The sequence below is a fragment of the Nyctibius grandis genome, chromosome 2 (genome assembly GCF_013368605.1).
Source record: "Nyctibius grandis isolate bNycGra1 chromosome 2, bNycGra1.pri, whole genome shotgun sequence".
NCBI lineage: Eukaryota > Metazoa > Chordata > Aves > Nyctibiiformes > Nyctibiidae > Nyctibius > Nyctibius grandis.
Window position 1 is genome coordinate 91,721,604 of NC_090659.1, and position 24,673 is coordinate 91,746,276.

Genomic DNA, 24,673 nt, shown 5'->3' on the forward strand with positions numbered 1-24,673 from the left:
CTAGCACTCCTCTTTCTCTCTGCTAAAAATAAATGACTAATATTAGAACAGTTAAGTGATTATTCTTACTAGTAGCAAACAAGTTCACAGTAGCAGTCAGTTCAGAAGTTTTTTCAACTGCAATATAGAAGAGTTTTCTGGAGATCATATTTTAGACAACCTTTTTTTTATTATTAAGCAGTGGACAAAACGTAAGTACTTAGACAAGGAAAAAGAGATGCATAAAACATCAGTGAACCTGATATGGAGACTTACTTGCTTTCTGAAGTCTTCAGAAGATTTAACTGGTGCTGTGTAGTGGTTTGTCACAGTTCTAAAGTGTTAATCACAAACTTTTACTTGTGTTGGCTTGTCACTTCATATATTGATATTTCTTGAAACTTAATTTCTTATTACTTTTTCTAGCCAGCTTTGACTTTTGGTGCACTCTTTCTGGAATATTAATGTCTACATAGTACAAATTGAACCCTTTGGTTGCTCGACGTGTTTCAGAGTATTTTAGTGTAGTAGTATAGCTTGTAGTGCTAAAGGCTCCTTTTCATTGAAGCAGCTTTTGCCTACTTTGGCACTGCCAGAATCCTTGAAATTGCTAGGGATGCTGTGGGCATTTTAAAAATTGAGGGCGGGATTATGTGGGAGGCTGTATAATAAGAGCTTACAAGCATGTAGTGATTTAATTGCTTGGAACAGACGTGAGGAAACTGTACTCGTACATTAAGATTAAGTATTTTTACAAACACTCTGCAGAGAATTAGCAGTTATGAAATGGGAAACTCATTTGGAGATCATGAGAATTACTTAGGAGTCAGTGACTTGGTGTGTGTATGTGACATGTGAGACCGGTTATCAGCAGTCTGAACAAGATGCCCACATAACAGCTAACCAAGCTTACAGAGCTGCCCAAACTAGCGTGGCCTCATGGAGTTAGTTCTGTGTAAGCTGTGAAGTCTGCCCAAGAAGCTGAGTAAATAGTCTTTAAGCCACATCAATTGGTGTGCCTGCATGCTTGGCAGTACTTGAACAAGATGACTTAAAACTAGCTGTGATGTGATTAGGAAACTAGTAGCAATTGCAGCATAGGTGATAGTTCTAGTTTCTCAGTGCTACTGTAAGATAGTGCTAGAGCTCATTTCTCTCGCTGTCCTGACTTCCAGGTCTGTTTTGTTTCTTAAGACTTATTTGACTCTTCTACAGGGGCTTTTTCTCAGACTAGTGCTCTTGCCCTGGAAGCTCTGATGGTGCTTACAGGTGTGATGTTGCTTGGGAGGGAGGGGCTGAGCAACTTCAAGCTCTTCTTTCACGTCTCAGTCTCAGCAAAGGCATGGAAGAAGTGTTTGAAAGCTTCCTGGCTCCTCCTTTATGGAGAGAGAGAAAGGCATACATAAAGAAGAATTAATACAGGAATGCTGATGTGTTTCTTGCCACTTAAAATCAGTCTTCATCTGTTACGACTTTTTAAGTGAATGGGGCAGATGCAATCCAAAATAAACATGTATGCATGGTAACTTAAAACTGCTTCTTATTAACATTGAAGTTTGGTAATGTGCATTTGGTGTTTACTTCTAGTAAGCTTAGGCAGATATTTCATTTTGTGTATTTATAACAGAGCTGTAAGCTTGCCTTCAAAGTATGTTTCAGTTCAAGCAGTTCCCCCTCCCCCCCCTTCCACCCGAGAACCCAGATTATAAACTGTGTCTCATCTTAAAATTAGTTTTAAGCTTTGGCTTTATAGAATCAAATCAGCTCTGTCTGGACAGGGCATGGTAGTAGTCCTTATGAGTGCTTTAGGGGAAAACCATGGGGTTGTTGTCATACTTTCATGGCTTACTTGCCAAATTGTTTTTAAGAAATGCTTAGTGTCTTGTAATAACTATTGGTGTCTGTCCAGTATCACACAGTGTGAAGTATTGTCTGCTGTTTGTTTAATGCCTGATATAACTGTGGATAGTATTATGCCTTTAAATAATTAATCCTTTGATTTCTTAGTGAATTATTTGTATTGTTGTATAAAATAAGGTTTGTAGCTTTAATTGCAGATGTGTTTCATCCTTGAGGAAGGGCTAGCCTGTGAATATTTTATCCTATTATGAGGGAGCTAAGTCCTAGTACTTTTTCAGATATAAGACATTACTATTACTGAGTCCAGTTTAGCCATTTACTCTTGTTTGACTTCAAGTAGTTAAACACAAAGTGTGCAAGTATATCCCTTTGTAGCAGTGACTTGTTGCTTAGTTCATTCAGGCATGTGTCTTCCACTTTTTTGGGTGAGGAAATCTTAGAAATTATCTAAAGTGCCTTATCTCTGAGGAGCTGCTCAACTTCTCTGTATAGTGTTTTGTTCCCTGGCTTCTACAATAATCTTAAGAGATTTCTCCTTTGATTAAAAGATAAATATGCAAGTGTTTGTAGAAGTTAATTAATTCTTACTCATTAAATTCTAAATTTTTTTTTTTTTCATTTTATTTAATGAAATAATGGATTATAAGCATGCGAATAGTCTCCTAGTAATGATGTGGGGGAGTTAGCACACTATTAAACTCAATAATTGGGAAGGTATGATGCTATGCTAATTAATGCCTTCCAAATGAGATTAATAACATAGCTGAGGTAGCCATTGTAATCTAATACTGGAGTAGTGGATGTCTGAAGTCTCTGTTAAAGATCCCTTCCTTTAAAGATGGGGGTATGGAGCTGTCAGTAAAAATCTTCTGGTGTAACTAATAAGACTGATTTGTGGTGCACTTTTTACTGTGCTGCTAAGGAGGGGCAGCATAGGAAGAGTGTTGGCTGTTCCCTTGATAGTGACTTTCAAAAGAGGTGGTGAGGATGCCTGGCCAGCTGTAAACTACTAAAATGACAGAATTGTGGAGGGCAGTTAATAAACTAATGGTAAGAGTCAGTAAGACTTTCATAAGGGAAAAATCATGCTTCACATTTGTCAGTTACTTGAGGGAGTTTGATTTGGAGAAGACTTTATCCCAAATAAATGTGCCCGTTTTAATTTTTCAGGAGTTTGTAAATGTCATCATGAAAGGCTCAAGAAGCAGGCTTCCATGGAATGGTGCCTGGACTGTTTTTTTAAGGGAAGTTCCCATATGAATAAATGATAACTTTTCAGACTTATTGTGTTTTGTGCTGTAACTTTTTCTTAATTGCCTATGGTTATATTGAACATAACACACAATGAATAGCAAGAGGAGTTCAGTTGTACTAAACTGATGGCACGAGAAGTGAAGGCCGTCTGAAAACATGCAGAAGTACTTCATGTTTCTGGAGTAAGTTGAGTCACAGCAAGTAAAATTGTTGTAGATGAATGTTAGACTTGGAAATCCTAATTTAATGTAGACCTAATATGGGCTGCGAGCTGGATTGCCCCTAAGATTTGAGATTTTTTAGGGATTTTTGAGGTTCTGTTCAAACAATTTCCTTGTAAAGTACTTGCAATCTGGTAAATGCTGGGAAAAGTGCTGTTATGCTACTGCTCAAGTACATTGCAAGCCTACATTTGTGATGCTGTGTGTGCTGCTGTTTCCCCTGATCCTGCCTGCCCTGCCCAAGCCTCCTCAGAAGAAGGGTGCAAGTATGAAATTACCTTCTTGAAGAAGAAAGGACTTAATAGGAGATTCTGAAATCATGAACAATCTGGAGAAGTTAAGTAGGGACTTGCCTGTTTTCAAGCTATCACACCTAGTTTTCATTTGGTAGAAATGGTGGCTGCAAAGTAGCAGGCTCCTAACAAAAAGTTTTTAAACAAAAAGGTAGTTATACTGTAGAACCCTATGGTGCAAGATGTAGTAGCTATGAAAAGTATTAGGCATTCCAGAGTGTGTGTCAGGGGGAAGCCCTTAACTTTTTTGTGTGTGTTAAGATAGACCCTTTGGCTCAGAGGATCAGTGAGGCACAAATAACTAGAGGCTGAGAACATCCTGGTGAGAACTGTAATAATGCTTGTCTTATGAATAAGCCTCTCCCTATGCATCTGCCACGTGTACCTTACCTTTGGTGGCCTGTACCGGGTGGGTATGATCTCTGGCCTGATCTGTTATGATTCATGCATCCTTTTTGTGTGAATCACCATGAAATCTTCTGTGGAATGTTGAGATGAAGTTTTTGTTTAAGGCTTGCATCAGTACTTGCCTTGAACTTGTTTTAAGATGCCTGAATAAAAGCACAACTTTTTAAAAGCCTGAGATTTGTAAGTGTATGTATCAGGTATCACAAAACAGTGCTGATGTTGGTAGTTTCATTTGCTTAACTGCTCACAGATGCAGTTCCACTAGTTTGTGGAGCACCTGTACAGTCTGAGTTCTTGCTAGGCGAATCATGGTTTCATGCCAGAAGATGTGGCAGATTGGTCTCCAGCATTTCTACACAAAATGCAGATTAAAAACTAGTTGAAAATGTATGACAGGGCTGTGGTTCATCTAATTTCTATTGCTGCTGTTATGGTTTCTGCTTTGCAGAGGCATACATGTGTTCATAAATGGTAGAGAACTTGACTAACTCAAATATGCTAAGGACTTGTAAGCAAGAGCTCTTTCTCCTTCATGTTCTCTTGTTTCTGCTCCTTCAAAGCAAAGGATATTCTAGGGATTCAAGTTGTATTGAGTGTGCATGCGCAGCGCAGAAGTAGGCTAGATCTTAATTTAAGGCAAGCTTTTTAATAATGAACCTTTAAAAGAGGCATAGTTTGTAGGGCTGTTAAAGATGTCTCTGAGAACAAATGTTGAAACAGAATTCTCTTATCACATGTGTTCTTTCCAATAATAAATACAATACCAGTTTTATTCCGCCAATAATATAGAATACAAAGAGCAGTGATTACAACTGTTATTGTACAGAATGCAGGTGGAAATACATTTTGTGTATTCTGTAGACTTGAACTTAAATAATTGGAAAAAGCTGGTTAGAGGAAAAAATGCTGTTGTATACAGAGAATGACGATAGTGAAAGCTTAGATATTACTGTGACATCAGTACTTTGATCAAAATGTTACCACTATATATCATTCTGGCTGCTCGTTCTATTGTACACTACCATCCGTGGTCACCAATGTTCTACATTGTGGTCACCAATGTTCTACATTGCCCAGTCACCAGGTCTAGGGAAGAACTGTGACCTGTCCACTTTGACAACTGAAGCAAGCAAGGCTGGAGCTAGGTTGTCTTCCGCTTCCTTTTATTTCAGCTGATGAGGTTAACTGCTATTAGCAGGAGAGAGTAGGGGTGGCCATGCATATATAAAATACTAGTAGGGCTTGGGGGAAAGGGTACAAGAACATGTTGATACTCGGGAAGGGTTGTCCTGGGACTAGAAATCTAAGATACTGTGGGAGTGGGAAAGCAGTAATGAACTTTTTCTTAGCCTTCGTGAGCTGCAGCCTGTTCCAGCTGGTACTTTTTTCCATTCTTTCAAACATCAGTAAACAGAAATCAGTGTGGGCAGAGGGTTGCTGTGTGGGGAACCTCAATGCAGAGGTCCCTAGTCTGTCTCTGAAATTTAATAGTATCATGATGCTTTCTTTTCTTGTATCAGTGTTGCAGAGTATCCATATATTTCATGATAAAGGAGCATTTCCAACACAGATGCTGAACTCTTTTGGAAAGTAATAATATATCATTCAAACAAGATGGTGTCAGACCTTGCTATCAAACTGGTGAATAATTTAGTAATTTTTATTTGTTAGCATAGGAACTGTATATACTGAGTTCTGCCTAAAATCTAAGGTACTTAAATAACTGATTTCGTCAGCTGCTGTGAGAAACATAGATTGTCTGTTAGATGCAGATGCCATTGTTTTATAGATGTACAATAAAAGAAAGAAGGCTTTTTAAAAGGTCCAAGTGTTAAATGCCAATTAAGAAGAATACTGACAGTATGCTGATGTTCCTGTATTGATTGTTCCTGGTTTTGGTCAGAAATGTGTGTTAATAATTTGAACAGCCCCTAAATACTTGTCAGATGGCTCCCAGGAAAAGTTGCTGATCAGAATCACAGTCAGTGATAACTTTGAGGGGTTTTTTATTACTGAACTTGATTGCCATTGTGGCTTGGACATGTTTCCAGCACAACTAACTGACAGCCTTCTTTACATAGGGCTTGATGTGTAAGCCTTGTCCTTTTCTCTAGGCTCTTATGTTCCACATTTAGCTCTTGGGTTCCTTCCTTACCCAGTCCCCCCATCAGTGTTACACAGCAGGCACACAGTGTAAAAAAAAAAAAAAAAAAAAAAAAAGTAAAAAAGATGTAAGCCTTGAGAACATAAGGTTAAAACTTTGTTTAAATGAATCCAAGGTGTACCAAAATCATAGCAACCAGAGAGAAGATACTACCTGGCAAGAAGGATGTTGAAACTTTGTAGAGTGCCAAGAGGTCTGCAAGCAGGATTATATGGAAGTACAGTAGCAGGGAAGACCAATAAACTTAAACAAATGATGTTGTTCTAATAAAGCTTGAAGCTGTTTTTTTTCAGCTACTTAGAAATAGTTAAATCAGTTGAAATGCCTATTTTTCTTGTTGGCGGTTCTGATGGTCCAGCATGTTTCTGGCGAGGCAGTGTATTGATGTGCAGACCTGTGTTAATAGAACGTGGGCTGCACAGGTAGGATCTAAGAATAGTGTTAAACTGCTGGCAGTGGTTTGAATTTAGTGTTTGACAAGATCTTGTCAAGAGACAGCAAAACCAGCTTCCAAATCGCAGTATTGTTATTAAAGGAAAATGCATGTGCTCGCTGTGAGACTGGTCAGTGTGTCACATTTGGACTGAGCTTAGCTGCAGCTCTGTCACAGTCACAGACCATCTTAAACAGTTTTAAGTTGTTTAAGTTGATCAAGGAAGCCTGGTTGCTATGCTTAACACTGTTGCTTAGTTTGATGTGATACCTGTCCTCTTCAAATGTGATACTACATTTTTTTTGCCCTTCGCATGAAAATGGTTTGGGAAATAATATCAGGTTACATCAGTACGTTGAGAGGTGCTGGGGACGGGGAGTGAGGAAGGGAATTGGTTGCTGCAACTGCAGTCTCTCTTTGAGTAGCCACTTGAGATTTTTTTTTTCTTAGATGGGCTCTCAGAAGTGAGTGTTAATGTCTGAGGGCCATAGTGAGATGGTCTTCAGCCATAAAATTGCTGATCTGTGTATTAAGCTTTATCTTCAGTATGTGAAAACAGAATGGTTCTCTTAATACAAACCTTTTTTCAAGTGGCAAGTGCTTTGTCTAGGTAGGTGTAGTCTGTAAAGCATTCCTTTACTAACCTGATGTGTCAAATAGTTTGCATGTAAATAGCACATGCAATTGAGTAGTGATACATTAAGTCCTTCTGTTTTATAAGTAATGTTAGTGAGCCATTCAGATTCCTGATTCTGTTGATATTTAATAGTGGAAGGGGGTTTTGTCTGAAAGGGTGGAAGCGTTTTTGTCCCTTAAAAAAAAAAAGCATGATATTAAAAAAAATTAAATTTGTGTATGACAGTTCCTTAAGTAGAAGCAGCAAAGCACTGTAATACAGGATTAAAGTCTCCTCTTGCTCTTAACTGTTGTATCCTTGTTACTAGTGTTTTACCTTTACAGTTATAGTTATTTCCTAGATGCTGCGCCTGTTTGACCTCTGTGTAAAGGCACTTGATAATTACCTGAAAGTGCATAAAATGATGTCCAGTTTAATTGTATGACAAAGTCTACAAGTAGATTATATCTTTGAGTTAGTGTTGAAAAAGGGAATAAACCAGGATGAGATGTTTGCCAGAGGAGGTGACATCCTTCCAGGAACATCTGGTAGCAGAAGTTCTGGATAACATTTTGGCTTTGCCAATGTCTTGCTTTGAGGTTTCAAGCATGTAAACATTCGTGATTTGGCTTTAGTTTTAGCAGGAAATTATTGCCGTAAAAGGGTGATGGGGAGCCTCACATTAAGCACAACAGATAAGGCTGTGTTTAAAAAACAAACGAAGCATATTGGCTTAAGCTTTTGATATACCAAAGACTTAATGCAATGGGACAGATACTAATGAACGCATTTCAGCTGTATTTGTTCTGATTAGTACAAAACTTGAGAATACATGTGGAGACATCAAGTTTCTCAACTATGAAATTCCCATCTGTACTACAAAATGAGGTGGTATCATATGGCATCAAACTCTTGTCTCCTATAAACAAGATACAGGTGGAGCATGGTGTGCTCATTCACAGTGTTTGGACAGACAAGATTAAAAGCAGAAAAGCAGCATTCATGAAGTTTGGAGGCTTTAAAGCCCCGGGCTTTTCCATGTAACTGAATCTGCAAGCCTTTAATTATATCTATATATGTTGATGATGAGAGTCAAATAACTTGCTTTGAGCAAAGTTCTTTTATATTGGCTTAAACATACACCAATATATTAACATAAATACATCTTTTTTTACGAATGCATACATATAGTTATGTATGTATTTGGAGGCAGCAGGGCTGGGAAGTCACCAGTCACCAAAAGAGCAAGGCTTGTTCCATAAGCAGTGGTATTGTATAAAGTTGCATTTCATACTGATTCATAATGTTTCTGTAGTCAGGCCCTCTTTTGTCCATTAATTAGCAGCTGGCCAAGGAATGCTGTGGTTTGCATCTGGTTTTGAGCTAACCTGTTTATTGACAAGTAGAAGTATGCCGCTTGTCTACCAGCGAGCCAGACAACTGGATGTTGAACTTGTGCTTCTGTTTTGGTGGAGAGCATTAACTTCTCTCTTCCATCCATCTCTTGGCCTTTGGAAAATGTGATCTTGTTTGTCCTCCAAAAATCTCAAATTTGCCTATAATTACCTAATTTCAGTTCTCATTCTAGGACTGAGACTGAAGTCTATAGGATAAAAATGTCAGAACAAGGATAATAGATATGATTTCCTCAAGTAGTTAATCTATTTCAAATGCACACTTGACCCAATTAGCTTCTATTCTGTGGTTAAGCATTGCTGTATATTTGGAGTTTCACTCAGCATTGCAAAAGGTGTAGAATTGTGGATGGATGTTCACTATTCTGTTACTTTTTTAGGTATACCTGAATAAATTTAGAAAGCATACTTAGAGCATTGTTGGTATTTTCTTATGATTCTTTAAAAATGATGCTAAGCATCTGTCCTGGTTTGGCCCAAACCAGGCCAATTAGTTTTAGAGAAACCAAGGTCACTGCTAAATTCCTCACTGCTTATGAGTGAAGAGCCGAAGGGGGGTTGCACCTGCAGGGAGGAGCAGACAGGGCAGGTGACCCAAGATTGACCAACGAGGTATTCCATCCCATACATGTCATTCTCACTTTCCTATTTATCACTAACCCACTGCCTCCTGGAGGTGGGGCCCAGGAGGGAGGGGCCCTCCTGTCTCCCACTGATTGGTACCAGCTTTGCCAATTCTCCAGTTAAAAGCCTGCAGGTGTGATGGCAGGGGGAGCTACTGCATTTTCCCCTCTGCCCATGCTGGGGGGAGCAACTCTGCCTGAGGAGGATTTCCAAGCTCTCAATCTTGGTTTTGTATATATTTGTATATATTTGATTATTTCTGTTATTCTTAATATACTCTTTTTCATTACTATAGTTTATTAAAACTGTTTTAACTTTCCAACCCGTAAGTGTCTCTCCCTTTTCCCTTTCCCTTAGGGTGGGGGGGGGGAGAGGGTTAACAGAGAGCGTCTGCCACAGGTTTAATAGCTGGCCCAGCTTTAAACTGTGACAGCATCTTATGTTAAGAAAGAAAAAACAGATGAATGGGAGAATTTGACCTTCCCCTGGAGGGGACTCCCAAGTTTTGCTGCAGCCTGGGTTCTCTCAGATAAAGATGTGGAAACTAGTTCTCAGTTTAAAATTCTCAAAGCTTTTTTGTTGCTGTTTAAATGTTAATTGCCATAGTACAGCTGTTTACCTCTGATGGGAACTCCCTGGCCATCTGGCTAGAAGTCAGCCAGGCAGAGCAACCTGATCTAATATAAAGGTTAGCTCTCCTTTGTTTTGAGAGGTGATTTAGGTGACCTTCAAAGGTTCCTGCTGACCTAAATCATGATTTACTCTCCACTTAATTATGGTTACTTGCAAGTGTCTTGAGCTTCAGGCAGCAAAGACTTAAAAATTGTTTGCAGTTAAGCCCTTTAACACAGATTGGAGGAGGACCCTTGTTTTGGCACCTTAGCCAATTACCCGAAAGTGAGCATAGACATGTTTCTGTATTGCTCGTACCCTGGGAAGCACCGTGATGATATATTATGACTGCAAAGGAGTTACACTCTGCATTAGTTCAACATAGATTTTACCTCTATCCTGGAAGATTGATAGAGTGGGAGTGATCTATGAGAGACAGTTAAAGTACTCAAGCACATAACTGAAATGACACAGTTTCTCCTGAGAATAGCTGTCTAAATTACAGCAGGACAATACACCTTATTAACTGAAAATGGTGCCAAGTTAAGCCTGACTTGTTTTTTTTTGTTCAACTTAAGAAGCTTAAATGAACTTAAATCATTTTCATACTTACTGATAAAAGCATGCCTTTAACTGGCTTAAGTCAATTTGTTTTAAAGTGATCAACTGTAGTAATCAGTAATCAATTTAAATTACTAAGGTCTTACTGACTTATTAACATCAGGTAATATCTTTCAAAAGAAGAAAAGGGATCCAGGTTCATGTATGTTTGTTTTCCTTGTGTTCCCACAGTTGAACTGCATTGTTCCAGAGCCTATTTGCTCTGGAAGAAGGGTCGGGTAACTTGGGAGGTCTATAGGGACGTGGCCAGGTTGTGTAGGGAGAAGATCAGAAGCGCCAAAGCTCAATTAGAGCTTGATTTGGCTGCTACAGTCAAAGATAACAAAAAAAGCTTTTACAAATACATCAACAGCAAAAGGAGGGTCAAGGAGAGCCTCCACCACTTGCTGAATGAGGAGGGTAGTGTAGTGTCAGGGGATGAGGAAAAGGCAGAGGTGCTCAATGTCTTCTTTCCCTCGGTCTTTAATGTCAAGACTGGTTGTCCTCAGGAGACTCGGCCCCCAGAGCCTGAAGTTAGGGACGGGGGGCTGTGTGAACCTCCCGTAATCCAGGAGGAGACGGTTAGTGACCTGCTGTGCCAGTTGGACACCCACAAGGTTATGGGCCCAGATGGGATTCACCCCAGAGTAATGAAGGAACTGGCAAATGAACTTGCCAAACCACTCTCGATTATCTACTGGCAGTCCTGGTTAATTGGAGAAGTTCCATCTGACTGGAAATTAGCAAATGTAACGCCCATCTACAAGAAGGGTCGGAAGGACGATCCAGGGAACTATAGGCCTGTCAGCTTGACCTCGGTGCCAGGCAAGGTGATGGAACAGATCATCCTGAGTGCCATTACAGGGCACATGCAGGACAATCGGGGCATTGGGGCCAGCCAACATGGATTCATGAAAGGCAGGTCCTGCTCGACCAACCTGGTCTCTTTCTATGACCAAGTGACCCACTTAGTAGATGAGGGCAGGGCTGTGGATGTAGTCTATCTAGACTTCAGTAAGGCATTTGACACTGTCTCCCACAGCATCCTCCCAGAAAAACTGTCTGCCCGGGACTTGGATGGGTGGACTCTTAAATGGGTTAAAAACTGGCTGGATGGCTGAGCCCAGAGAGTGGTGGTGAATGGGGCAAAGTCCAACTGGCGGCTGGTCACTAGCAGTGTTCCCCAGGGCTCAGTTCTGGGGCCGGTGCTGTTCAATATCTTTATAGATGATCTAGACGTAGGGATTGAGTGCACCCTCAGTAAATTTGCAGATGACACCAAGCTGGGTGGCAGTGTTGACCTGCTGGAGGGTAGGAAGGCCCTACAGAGGGATCTGGACAGGTTAGATAGATGGGCCAAGACCAACGGCATGAGGTTCAACAAGAACAAGTGCCAGGTCTTACACTTCAGCCACAACAACCCCATGCAGCTCTACAGGCTGGGGGAAGAGTGGTTAGAAAGCGGCCCAGCGGAAAGAGACCTGGGGGTGCTGACCGACAGCCGGCTAAACATGAGCCAGCAGTGTGCCCAGGTGGCCAAGAAGGCCAATGGCATCCTGGCCTCTATTAGGAATAGTGTAGCCAGCCAGTCTAGGGAAGTGATCGTCCCTCTCTACTCGGCACTGGTGAGGCTGCACCTTGAATCCTGTGTCCAGTTCTGGGCCCCGCACTTCAAGAAAGATGTTGAGGTGTTGGAGCGAGTCCAGAGGAGGGCGACCAAGCTGGTGAAGGGTCTGGAGGGTATGACCTATGAGGAACGGCTGATGGAGCTGGGGTTGTTTAGCCTGGAGAAGAGGAGGCTCCGAGGTGACCTTATTGCAGTCTACAACTACCTGAAGGGAGGTTGTAGTGAAGTGGGAGTTGGCCTCTTCTCCCGGGCAACTAGCGATAGGACAAGAGGGCACAGCCTCAAGCTTCACCAGGGGAGGTTCAGGTTGGACATCAGGAAGAATTTCTTTTCAGGAAGGGTTATTAGACATTGGAATGGGCTGCCCAGGGAGGTGGTGGAGTCACCATCTCTGGACGTGTTTAAGAAAAGACTGGACATGGCACTTAGTGCCATGGTCTAGTTGACAGGGTGGTGTAAGGGCAACGGTTGGACTCGATGATCTCTGAGGTCTCTTCCAACCTGGTTGATTCTGTGATTCTGTTTGCCGGTGTACCTAGTTGACTAAGTAAATGGTACTCCAAATAAATACAAAAATAGCCCTTAGCTGAACTATTCCAGCTAGAAATTAGATATATTTTTTTTTAATACACAGGTAAATTCTCCTTCCTGGATATCTATATATAGTTTTTGGAGGTTACAATAGGTCTATCCTGCTTCGTGGTTTCTCTCTTCCTCCTGAAAATCTACACTGGCAACAACGAAAATCTTCTGTCTGAGATTTCTTACTCTGGGAGGTCACTAGGCCAGGGAAATGGGATGTTGAAAGGAGTGTCTAGACTCTAACTCTTCTCAAAAGTTCTGTTGAGTCGATTTCTAACTTGACTTTCTATTTTAAGGATTTGTGAATTGAAGTAGACATTCCTACTTGCCTTTCCTATTTCTGTTGAAAAGGAATTACTAGCTTTTTATAAAAAGGAGACCATGAAGTAGAGCATTGGCTACATGTAAATGGAAGCAGATACTGTTCTGAATGCTGAAAAAAAGGCAATGTAATATCAATAGTCATATTCAGCTACAGGTTGTTAGTGATCTCAGTATGGTATCTTACTGAAAGAACTAATGCATTTCTAATAGTATGTTAAAGTACTCTGGTTTTAAATGCATTTCAGTGATTGTATTCCACCTTTTTTCCAGAAATGTTATGAACAAAAACAGTACAAAAACGGACTCAAGTTCTGCAAGATGATCCTCTCTAACCCGAAATTTGCTGAACATGGAGGTAACTGCAGACTCAAAAGAATGTTGTTGGTTTTTTTTTCTCCTGTCATGAGCTTAAATCTATAATCAAGTCTATTCCTTGCTATTGGGAAAGAAAGGAGCCTGTTGCTGAGTATGGTTCTGTCCTTATGACTGAATAATTACTCTGGATTTTCAGTCTTTGTGCATTCAGACCAAGTTACCACCCTAGCTCAGTCAAACACGCCTGTGCGGTGGGATGATGATGATCAAAATATATGGTGGAAGCACACTTCAGTGAAGCTTCCAAGTAAGTTGCCTTTCTAGGTTTCTGGGTCAGAATTCTAGTGTGGGTTTTTCTTGCATTCCTATTTAATAGCAAGCCCAGCCTTTTTTTTTTTAATATTACATGAAGGTATACTGCCAATGAATTAAAAATCTTGCTTTTTTTGTCAAGTTCCTACTCTTAAATTTTCTGTACTGCATATCAAATTGCTGCTTATAATCACAGAATCACAGAATGTCAGGGATTGGAAGGGACCTCGAAAGATCATCTAGTCCAATCCCCCTGCCGGAGCAGGATTGCCTAGACCATATCACACAGGAACGCGTCCAGGCGGGTTTCGAATGTCTCCAGAGAAGGAGACTCCACAACCTCTCTGGGCAGCCTGTTCCACTGTTCAGTCACCCTCACCGTAAAGAAGTTTTTCCTCATATTTATGCGGAACCTCCTGTGTTCCAGCTTGCACCCATTGCCCCTTGTCCTGTCAAGGGATGTCACTGAGAAGAGCCTGGCTCCATCCTCATGACACTTGCCCTTTACATATTTATAAACATTAATGAGGTCACCCCTCAGTCTCCTCTAAGCTAAAGAGACCCAGCTCCCTCAGCCTCTCCTCATAAGGGAGATGTTCCACTCCCTTAATCATCTTCGTGGCTCTGCGCTGGACTCTCTCTAGCAGTTCCCTGTCCTTCTTGAACTGAGGGGCCCAGAACTGGACACAATATTCCAGATGCGGCCTCACCAGGGCAGAGTAGAGGGGGAGGAGAACCTCTCTTGACCTGCTAACCACACACCATAAGGAGCAAAGTTAAGTGTAATACTGTTGCTCCTAAGACTTGGAGCTAAATACAGAATCTGGAGATCCTGTTCTGATAAATACCATAAGAAAGGGGCAGCAAAATGTTGCTTCTATTTACATCTGTCAGAACTTAATTCTCAATGAGATAGTCTAGTCTTACTGTATTACAGGGTTTCTGTTGCATGGTTCAGCCAGGCTTTCCTTCTGATACAGTGAATTTGTCTTGTTTGTCTGCTATTGAAGCAGCCTAACACTGAGTGTGCATGTAGTGTGTCAGTAAAATCATTTTCCTATTTGACATTGTCAAATCTTGGCAAAATGTTCGACTAATCCCGTTCATGCTTCCATCAGTGTCTTCTGTTTCTTGTCTTCATTACTTCCCTAGAGATAAAAGTACATTTTTCTTGTTGCTTCAAAGCTAGAGCAGCTTGTCCAGCTCTGACCTAATGCATTTGTCTCTACTAGCACTTGTGTTTTTATAACATCTCAGTGTACATCTCTGTCTTTTCTGCTCTTGCTGCCTCTTAAACTTTTCCAGGACAACTAGCTGCCTTGGCAGTCCACATACTACTTGGGCTCTGAGCCACTAATGGCTTTGAAGCTTGGGAGCAAAGCCTGGAACAAACAGCTGAAGCAGAACTAAGCCAATGAAATGATCTGATGGGAAGCTGCACTGTTGTCACACTTAGCTTCAGAGACAAGGAATTTGAAAAGTTTAGTGAGAAGGTGGCAAACAGATGGATTGCTGTGGCTGGACAGTTATCTCCCTGGTGTGGGAAGGTAGGAGTAGCTTGCCCTCCTTCCCACAGCGGGGATATTCTTTTTCAAGCTTCCTGATATTGTTGGGAAGGTATCATTCTAGCTTTCTCTGTTCTTACAGTGTGCATGTAGGACAAGTTAAAAACAAAAAAAAAACTTTGCTCATTTTGGGTCATCATTCACTCTAGGTGTACTTTTACAGAAAACAGTGTTAAACAGGTCTGTCAGTGAAACTTCAAACTGCTGTTATGGTTGACCTTGAGATGATGGGCTGTTGCCGTTAATACTTGGGAAAGGGTTGCAATTGGAGGAAAACCAGAGTACTATGGTGACAATGGGACTAATATTCTGGCAGGGGCCAAAACTAAGTGGTCTCTTACTGAGCAGAAAAACTGAAATATGAATCTGGAACAGCTTTCAGGCATAGTGCAGGCATTACATTGCAACTTGTTTCCCCACAGTGTTACTTGAAGAATAGGGGAAGAGGGGGAACAATAGTCATACCAATGTATTATTTGGAATCTTGTGCTTCTCAGAATGTTGATTAAAATGCTGCTACTTTGAGAAGATCTTTTACCCCCAAAATACTGTAGCAGGTTTCTCTTAACTAATGCTTTGCAAGTAACCTGTAATAGTGGGACTGACTGTGACGCAGATCTGTTTCTTAAGGTATGACACAACCTAATGATTTTTTTTTTCTTGTTCTGCCTACCTGGAACTTTAACACACATTGAGAAGCTCTCTCAAATTGCTTTAGCTTATTGTTAACTCCCTCAAAGCTAGTCAAATATATTTTTTTAATCAATAAAGTGTGTTTGTGTTCATCACATCTGTATAATGCTCTGCAGTGGTCTTTTTAAGACCAGTTTTGAGAAAGGAAATGGTTCCATATAACAGTCTTCAGCTGTGCTAGGCTGCAACCTGGTCTAAATTTATCATTTAATGGGGAACTTCACTGTGTAACAACCAAAGGATATCTGCACTGTGAAACTGGCATATGAGGAGTCAGAAACGTAAGTGTGTGATATTTCTTACAGAGACACTCGCGATGAAAGGCCTGACCTTGAACTGCTTAGGGAAGAAGGAAGAAGCATATGAATTTGTTCGTAAAGGACTTCGTAATGATGTCAAGAGTCATGTCTGTATCCTTTAAGACAAAACCTTATCTTTTTGCTATGAGTTCTCTTTTGCGTGTATGATTTTTTTGCTACTTCAGTACATGTTTTTAAGTACACAGTGTGGTCTGTATAAAAAAAGTCTAAAGGTGTGTAGAGTGAATATTAATTGGTAATCAAATACTTGAAATAAGGTTTTATTTTCCTTTCTATAATTTTGCAGAATCTTTAAGAAAAATGCCTTTTACATTTATCTCTTAGGAAAAGAGCATCTGTAATGTTTACTTTCTGCAGTGAATAGGTGCAGCTTGTGAAATCTGGCCTTTTCTGAAGTTTTCTTCTCTCTTGAACAGGTACTAAGAAATCCAGTCTGGAGGTGCTCTGAAAATATCTGTTTTGCCACTAAATTTTAGATAATGGTTTAGGTCTACTGGTTTGATTAATACCACTCTGTTCTAAGCTTGTCTTCCAAAAGTTTATACCTGTGAAATACTTAACAGCTACTCAAGAGCTTTGGGAGTAGCTGTCTTCTATTTAAGCCACAGGTAGGAGGCTACTTCAGATTTGCACGGAATGCCTTACTTGTTCTGTATGCATTTGAATTGCATGTTAAGGGAAAATTTTCCTATTTAATATTGAAGTTTTTAACCTTAAAGAAAAAATTGTACCTTCTTGATCTTAAAAGCTGAACACCTAAAGAATACCAAAGCAACTCTAATCTATGTGTAAGAAATCTCACACCTTCCATCAGGGAGCAAAAAAATCTGGGTGAGTTCATGGAGAGTTTTGGGGGATTCTGATTCCTAAACAAAATTCCAGAGAGGGATTTATCAGCATCACTAATCTTGTCAGTAATTCGTGCTGACTCTTAAAACTATCTAGAAGACTTCCCTACAAATGCTGGAGGGATCTGTGCTTCTTCAGATCTAATTTGGAGGGTGAAGTGGTCAAAGGGACCCTTTTCCTGGACAAGTTATTAAAAAAAAAAAAAATATTATTTTTGTCACTAGTTTTAGTAGATTTTTGTCACTGTTTTACTGCCTCGTTGAAATTATCTTACCTTAAGATGACTACAAGGATTTCTGTTTTCTGAATTCAGAGAAAGTGTAAACTCATCTGAATCCCATTAGGTACAAATGTTGGGGTTTTTTTTAAGCTGCATGTGTAGAACTAGCTCTTACAAAGCAAGAAGTTCCAACTTTTTGCATTCAAGTGTATTGTTACAGCTCTACAGAGAATCCGTTTGAGTTATCTGTCTACGCAGAATTAACTTCTGTAGTGAGCACAAGGTAGCTGATGCTGAATTAATTCTAGACTAGACATCAGGTTTGTCACAGTACTTTCAGTTGTCCTCTCTTGGTAAATTCTAAAGAAATAGCAAACCTCTTACTATTACCACACTTTAAGAGCACCTGATGTGCCAGCATAACGTCACTGCCCAAATATCTGTATCTTTCCTGATGGTGGGGCTCTGGTAAATGGGGGCAGTCCAGACTAGAAGAATATACATTCTAGCCCATGAGAAACCGAGATCTGAGGCTGAGCTTTTTAATGAAGGTTCCTTCTACATCCTTTGCCAAGGCTTGTGACTAGTCATGAAGTCCTCATGAAAGCTTGAAGGCCTGTTAATCCTCAGTGCTGCCTAAGCAGAGCTTGTGAGGTTCTCTAAAATAACGTTTACATTTTCTGTTTTATGTGAGCTTAATGTCTGTCATTTGGTTTAAAGGGAGAGGGAGGGGGTAGCTACTAAAGTCATCTCGTTCCAGTAGCTGGTTTCAAGGAGGTGCAATACATCTGTGTGTTCTTATTTTCTTGTAACATTTGAAGGTGCTTTTGGTGTATTTTGTCATCTGTGCTTTTTATAATGCACCTGGTAGAGGGTGTTTAAAATACAGCTGGTTACTTCATTGTTCTGCCTTGTTTAAGGAGGAGTAGATGATTTTAATCCTGCTGTTCCCTATATTGAGATTTTGGGGGAAATGGCTGTTGTAAAATTGTTTAGAAATCCAGAAGTTTTCTGGTCAAACTACAAACGAATTCAGACCCATTTTTGGATGTAATTTGAGTAATGATCTGGTCAGAGATCTACACTTATTTCAAGAATAAATGTTTCAGATAGTGGTGTGTTATACTCCGGACGCTGTAGGACCCAATGCAAGACTGCCAAGAGCTGTCTGCTATAATAAATTGGTGCCACTGTGCTTTATTGGCTTGTACCAGCTGTTGAAGTTTCTTATGCTTAATCTTGACTGCTGTCCACACTTATTTCTGAATGGGTTTATGGTTTGCTTTACTTGATTGCTTGGTGAAGAATACATTTTATGAAAGATTAAGACAGATTACCAATTGAATCCAGGAATGGTGATGCCTGATAAATTACTCAAAGCATCATCTTAGTCTAAGTACACTGTTAAAGTGCACATAAATTCTTCTGGACTGAATTGTCTTGTTCTAGGCAAGAACCTAAAATATCAGTAGTTTTGAGGTGGGTATATGAAGAAGCTACATTTAACTTTGATCCATGTCCTGAATAGTTGAACTCAAATAGGCAAGGCAGGACTTATAGAAAGAAATAGCAGTCTTAGACCAGCTACTGCAACTGTATCCAAAAATCGTTTTGTCCCCTTTCCCATTTAGTCTTAAATCATCACGGCAGCAATAGCAGCTCTCCTAGGAGTCTCAAAGATGCATATGGAGTTTTTGTGTCCTTCAGCTGGCTGCAATTAATTTGGTGTTCCTGTAGAAATGCAAAACAGGGTTTCTTGCTTGCATATTAGAAGTTGCCTTCACACTATTAATTCTCACAAGTCTTTTCTTTTGGCTGGAGTCTTATATCTTTTATTCTTGATAATTACAAACCTGCTTTATATCTTCATATCTAGAACTTACTTCAGGACATGAGTCTTTTTAAGAAAGAACTTATAATTCTCTTTCTTTAGTTTGACCAGGTCTAACCCATTGATTTTTTTTTTTTGTGCTTTCTCAACTTTTTGAGATGCCAAGTTTAGACATGATTTTCTTTGGAGGGAACAGTTGCTTCTGTTTCAATTCAATAGCATAAGAACTCTAGCACTACGAGTTATTTGTGCCATCTTAATTGAAAGCGTGTGAAGGATGCTTATACTTCTCCCGAAGATTTGCTGTGTTTTGCTGATTCAGGGGCCCATGGGAGAGCTTCTTGATGGAACTTTAGAGCTACTTCTAATTTGAAAATCTAAGTAAGTTCATATTTACTGCTGTGGAAGGTGTTGCTGAAATGAGCTACTAGTAACCTGGAGTAGCAAAAGGTAGATCATGTCAAGTAATCTTTCTTTTAATGACTTTTGGAGACTGATGTAAACACACACACAGTGTAGTTGTTGCTGTGATATGTGTTGGTTTCATGCTTTGAGTTCAGAATCTTTCCAGGATAAAAAAGGATGCTTGTGAGAGAAAAGTCTATTGAAATGATGGTACCGTACTGATGGAAATCTGAGATGCTGAGAATGTGATGAAGACTTGACACACAAAAATGCTAAGATTTCCTTCTGTCAATGAATAAAGTGTAGCTCTGTGTTTATCCCTTACTGTAAAATCTGGAGGCTAAGTGAGGTTACAGATAGGCAAAGGAGGAAAAGTAAAACTTGTACAGCAACTGTATTGTTAGAATGAGACACTTCTAGGAGTAAGAATTCCTACAGTAATTACAGTATTATGTTTTAAACAATACGTGTGTAGGAATAACTCCACAAGACCCAGAAGAGTTTGGATCGTTTAGTTTGTATAACTGTTTGGGGCGGGGGGGGGGTATGAATGTGACTTAACAGCAGATTTTTAAATGAGACTTTATTGCTTATTTGGAAGCATTTGATATTTTAAAATATAGCAGCAAAGTCTAACTGTAGTAATCAAACTTAAATTTATAAGGGTGCTGATCTTCAAGGAAGACGTCAAGTTGTTTGGTCTATAACACAAATGCACTGCAGTTACTTTGTGAAAATTGTGAATGTATCTTCCTTAACATGCATTAGGTTGGCATGTCTATGGTCTTTTGCAACGTTCTGATAAGAAGTATGATGAAGCCATCAAGTGTTACCGGAATGCACTCAAACTAGATAAAGATAATCTACAGATCTTGAGAGATCTCTCTCTGTTGCAGATTCAAATGAGGGATTTAGAAGGATATAGAGTAAGTATTCTCTTTGAATTCCCATTTATTGCTATTAGCATTTTCTTGTTCCATTATTAAATCTTTTATTGGTAGTAATTCTGTTGCTGCGTGGTTTTGCTGTTTCAAAAGTATTGCTTTTGTTTGGGAAAGCATGAAAACATATTGCAGCAGAGCTCCATATAATGTTGAGAACAGAACTAGAAGTACAGTTATTCTGTGCAATTTCACTTGTGGATCACCTTGTAAAACTCTAGTTTTCAACTAATTTTTCACTGAAACAATGAAAATAAAAGGATAAGACTTAAAACTTAGTAAGAAGGAGTACTTACTGTGCTGTTGTGAAGTACGGCAAATGGTGTTTTGGGTGCATGTACTGAAGGTTGTTTTTTTTTGTGAGAAATACACTATTATGTTTCTTTGAATATGTGGGCAACTTGCCCCACGATGGTTGATTTCTTGAATCCCAATACTGATTTTATCCTAAATAAAACCTTAAAATTTGTCTGAAAACAGAGTTAGTGGTTTCAAATGGCTGAACTGATTTGTTTGTGAAAGGCAAAAGTCCTGCTCCTCTTCCATCCTCTGTTTCATGTGAAGTGGAGGACTGGATTGTGGGCTTTGGCATTAGTTGGCCTCCTTCACTGAGGACGTTAAATTTGCTAATGCAAGGAAAGAGAATAACTGATTTAGGGATATGATTCGACTTAGGGGGTCTGAGAAGTACCGCAGCAGTATGAAGACCTTGTGCCTGGGCATGGGGAGAGTGGGACTGCTCTTTCAGTGGCAGTGGGCTTATGCTTTCAAAGTTCTATTCTTGGAAATAAATTAGACCCTTAAGAGGTGCTCTTGAAAATAACACCTTTTGTGAACCAACAAATAGATCTTATGTTTTGTGCCATGACTCCTATATTTAGAATGTAGCCCCCAGATTTATGAGACGGAAACATGCTGCTTTCCCCCCTGCTGTTAGAATTTTAAAAATTGCCTAGGGCTTTTAAAAGATCTTTTAAAATATTAGCTGTACTGGTGGTAAATAAAGATAAAGGTGTAGTAACTCTTTTTTAACATCTCTGTTATTTTTAAATTGCTTTTCTTTTACTGAAGGAGACAAGATACCAGCTACTTCAGCTGCGCCCCACACAACGGGCTTCCTGGATTGGATATGCCATAGCGTACCACTTACTAAAAGATTATGATATGGCCCTAAAACTACTTGAAGAGTTTAGGAAAACCCAACAGGTAAGACTTCCTATTCTGGAAGGAGAACACTTTCTGTATAAGAGAGAGAATCTGAGGAATTAGTTCTTTGTAATTAGGAAGAACTAATTAGGAATCAGTTAAGAATTAGGAAGAAATTTGTTGTTTGTGGAGCTTTTTGCTTTGAGCAGAAAGATTTCCAGGAGCTTAGCAGCTGATGCAAATTATAGAGAAATACTTTTCCCCCTTGCAATAGGCTGTTAGGTTTGAGGATATAATGGTAGACTGATGTGGAGTAACTGAGTAACTTAATGTTAGTGAGGCTTGTAGCTAAAGAAAACCTGTGATGAATCCTGTCCCTTTGCAGTAGGTAAAACTTCAGAAAATACTGGTTAGTGTTGGCTGTGCTCCTTTGCCCTTTCTTGTGCTGTAACCTGGATTCGCTACAAAGAATGTGAAAAGAATTTTTTTCGTTTCTTCGTATGCATGTGTCTATTATGCACTTTAAATCAGTGCTTGGTGTCAAAGTAACATGAAAACATAGCTGAAAATTCTTTCTTTGAGAAGATTTGGTGTTACTGAAACTTGTTGGAGTAAATGAAATGGTACAATGCTAAAATCACTGAGTATAACCTTTATTAAGAGAGAGACAATTCCCTTGTCCTGTTACTGCTAACGCAGAACTACAAACTCTGAACTAACAGAGTGGATGTGTTGATTATTCTGTAACATGGAAAGAAAAAACATGTTTATAGATGCATTCAGCCTGGGAGGCGTGCTGGAAGTATGTGCACATACTAAGATATTACATGATCTATAGGTTGTGATTTTTAAACAAAAATCTTGCATCCTTTCTGAGATAACTGCATTTGATATCTCATACAGCCAGAATGGGAATACCTCTAAGAAAGGAAATTAATAATTGCTAGGAGGGACCAGTATTTGCCTTGATCACGTATTATGGTCAAACAAAGGATTTTGCAAGCCAGGTATATATAGCTTGGTATTTCAGAAGAGCTGTAACTTCATTGTTGATCAGAAACTGAAAACAGTAAGTTTAAATGAAAATTGGGTCACCTTTTATGAGTGTGTGACAGCCAAAAAGTCATGTTTCTTGAACGAGTCAGCAGAGCCCAATCAGAGTTCAGTGTCAAGATGGCCGTTGGAGTTAGAAACACTGTATGATAGATGGAAAAACTGCAAATGAATATAAGGAGCTGAGGCTCTTTCAAGGAATGAGAGGGCTTAACAGTGGTATTGGCGCCTTGGAGAGAATGGAAGTGATGCTGTTAATGTTTTTGTCTTTTGTAAAAGGTTGTGGGTAAATATGCTTGTTTGAGGGCAGTGATTATGATATGCTCTTCTGTCTAGTGACTAAGCCAGATCTAAATACCATCTGCTGTAGATGAATATATTAAATCAGTTGAGTCTGCTGTGCAAATTATCACAATCTTAAATCTTGCCCTAAAACAAAGAAATCCTGAGAAGATACCAAGCTCTGATGCCATTTTTTAGTAAAAGTGGAAATATTTGGGAAATTTCCATGAATAGGAAAATGGTTTGTACTTGAACAATAAGCTTTTTAACTGTTGATTAGCATAATGTCACTCACAGGTAAACAGTGGAAAAGCTGGTTAAGCATTAAAGGACAGAAATATGCTACAAATGTTGGACAGCGTGAGTTTATAGAAAATTAGTTGTGTCAAGCCTTTCTTCTTTTTTGAGATTGGTAAGAGATAGATAAGTGGTATGTTGTGTACCGTACTAGTTTCATTTCTCTTGCAAATAGGGAGTCTTGTGCTTTGCTGTGCTAGCTCCCTGAGGAGTGCAGGCCCACGTAGAGCCAAAGCCACTGGAAGAGAGAATCAATGTGTTGGGTCCAGAACAGCCAGGAGAGCCCAAGCAAACTCACAGCTCGATTTTGCCACTCTTTCTCTTCCACAAGAGTCCCCACATGTACTGTTTGTGTGGTCTCTGGATATTTAACCATCCTGCACTTGAAATAGTTGAGTTCAGGATACTCCATTGATCTTTGAGAAGGTACACTTCTTGCTTACTTCCCAAATCTCCCCTCTTGCCCTGTACTTTGTATGCACTTCAACTCAATAGATGAACTTTTGTCACTGACTTGATAGAATATTGCATGTGACTGTGATAAAAGGGTGATGTTGTTCAAGGTTTAAAAGGAGGTTTGAAAGACTGAAGGGTTTCCAAATCATTAGTGAATGAGAATCTTCAACAAACTGATGTTTTCGAGGAGTTCTATGGCAATCTTTATTAGGCCTGATACTGTTTACCATTATTGTTAATGAATAAAGTAGTAAATGTAACATGTTATGTAAAATGCTGCTGTTGTAATAATTGGTAAATAATGGTGATGTAGGGTGATCATATTCATTTACTTGGATTACTCAGACAGCTCTGTCCATTCAGATGTGAATTAACACAGCCAAAACCGAGCAGTAAAACTAAGAACAAGATCAAGGAACTGTCATTTTAGTGATTGTAGGTGAGTATCTGAAGATGCAGTATTATAAAATAATGGAGCTAATCTAGCTACAAGCTGTTGCCAAAACCAGCAGTCTGACTTTTTTCCTGTGTGCTCCCACTGCTTCCTTGTGCAGCACTGGTTGACTCGTGGAGGGCTGGTTCAGGAAGCCAGAGTGACAGAAAAATAATCACTCTTTTGAAGGATTGATTGGCTGAACTGAACAACTGTGAGGTGAGAGGGGAAGGAGGAAGGGGAATAATAGAGGGAAGTGAGAACTGCCTTTGTTGATCCAGGCTGTAGTTAGATTGACTTAGTTTACTGTAAAATTGTCCCTCAGGACAGACTTACGGGTGAAAAGCAAAAAAATCCACTCTTATTTCTGAGACGCAGCAAGGATTTTCTCTGTAGAGCACTGATTACTGAGAGATCAAGACTTACTGATGACCCTGTTTTTAAAAAGTTAGAAAATGAAAAGAACAATATGGAAAGATAAGGGGACTAGAGAAAATGGTGTGTAGCAAAGGGCAGAGATTCTCTTTGTTTACTGTAAACAGA

General features: G+C 39.6%; 1 protein-coding gene across 4 annotated transcripts in view; it reads left to right on the forward strand.

Moving 5' to 3' along the window:
• The window catches only part of NAA16 (N-alpha-acetyltransferase 16, NatA auxiliary subunit), an 83,009-nt gene that overhangs the window by 1,801 nt on the left and 56,535 nt on the right, over positions 1-24,673 (forward strand). For 3 of the 4 annotated variants that reach the window (XM_068418196.1, XM_068418205.1, XM_068418222.1), the window contains exons 2-5: positions 13,283-13,367; positions 16,203-16,307; positions 20,291-20,448; positions 21,535-21,669. In XM_068418196.1, coding sequence (XP_068274297.1) covers positions 13,283-13,367; positions 16,203-16,307; positions 20,291-20,448; positions 21,535-21,669 — 483 coding nt within the window. The remainder of the gene's footprint in view (positions 1-13,282; positions 13,368-16,202; positions 16,308-20,290; positions 20,449-21,534; positions 21,670-24,673) is intronic. The other variant, XM_068418213.1, reaches the window with a different exon arrangement.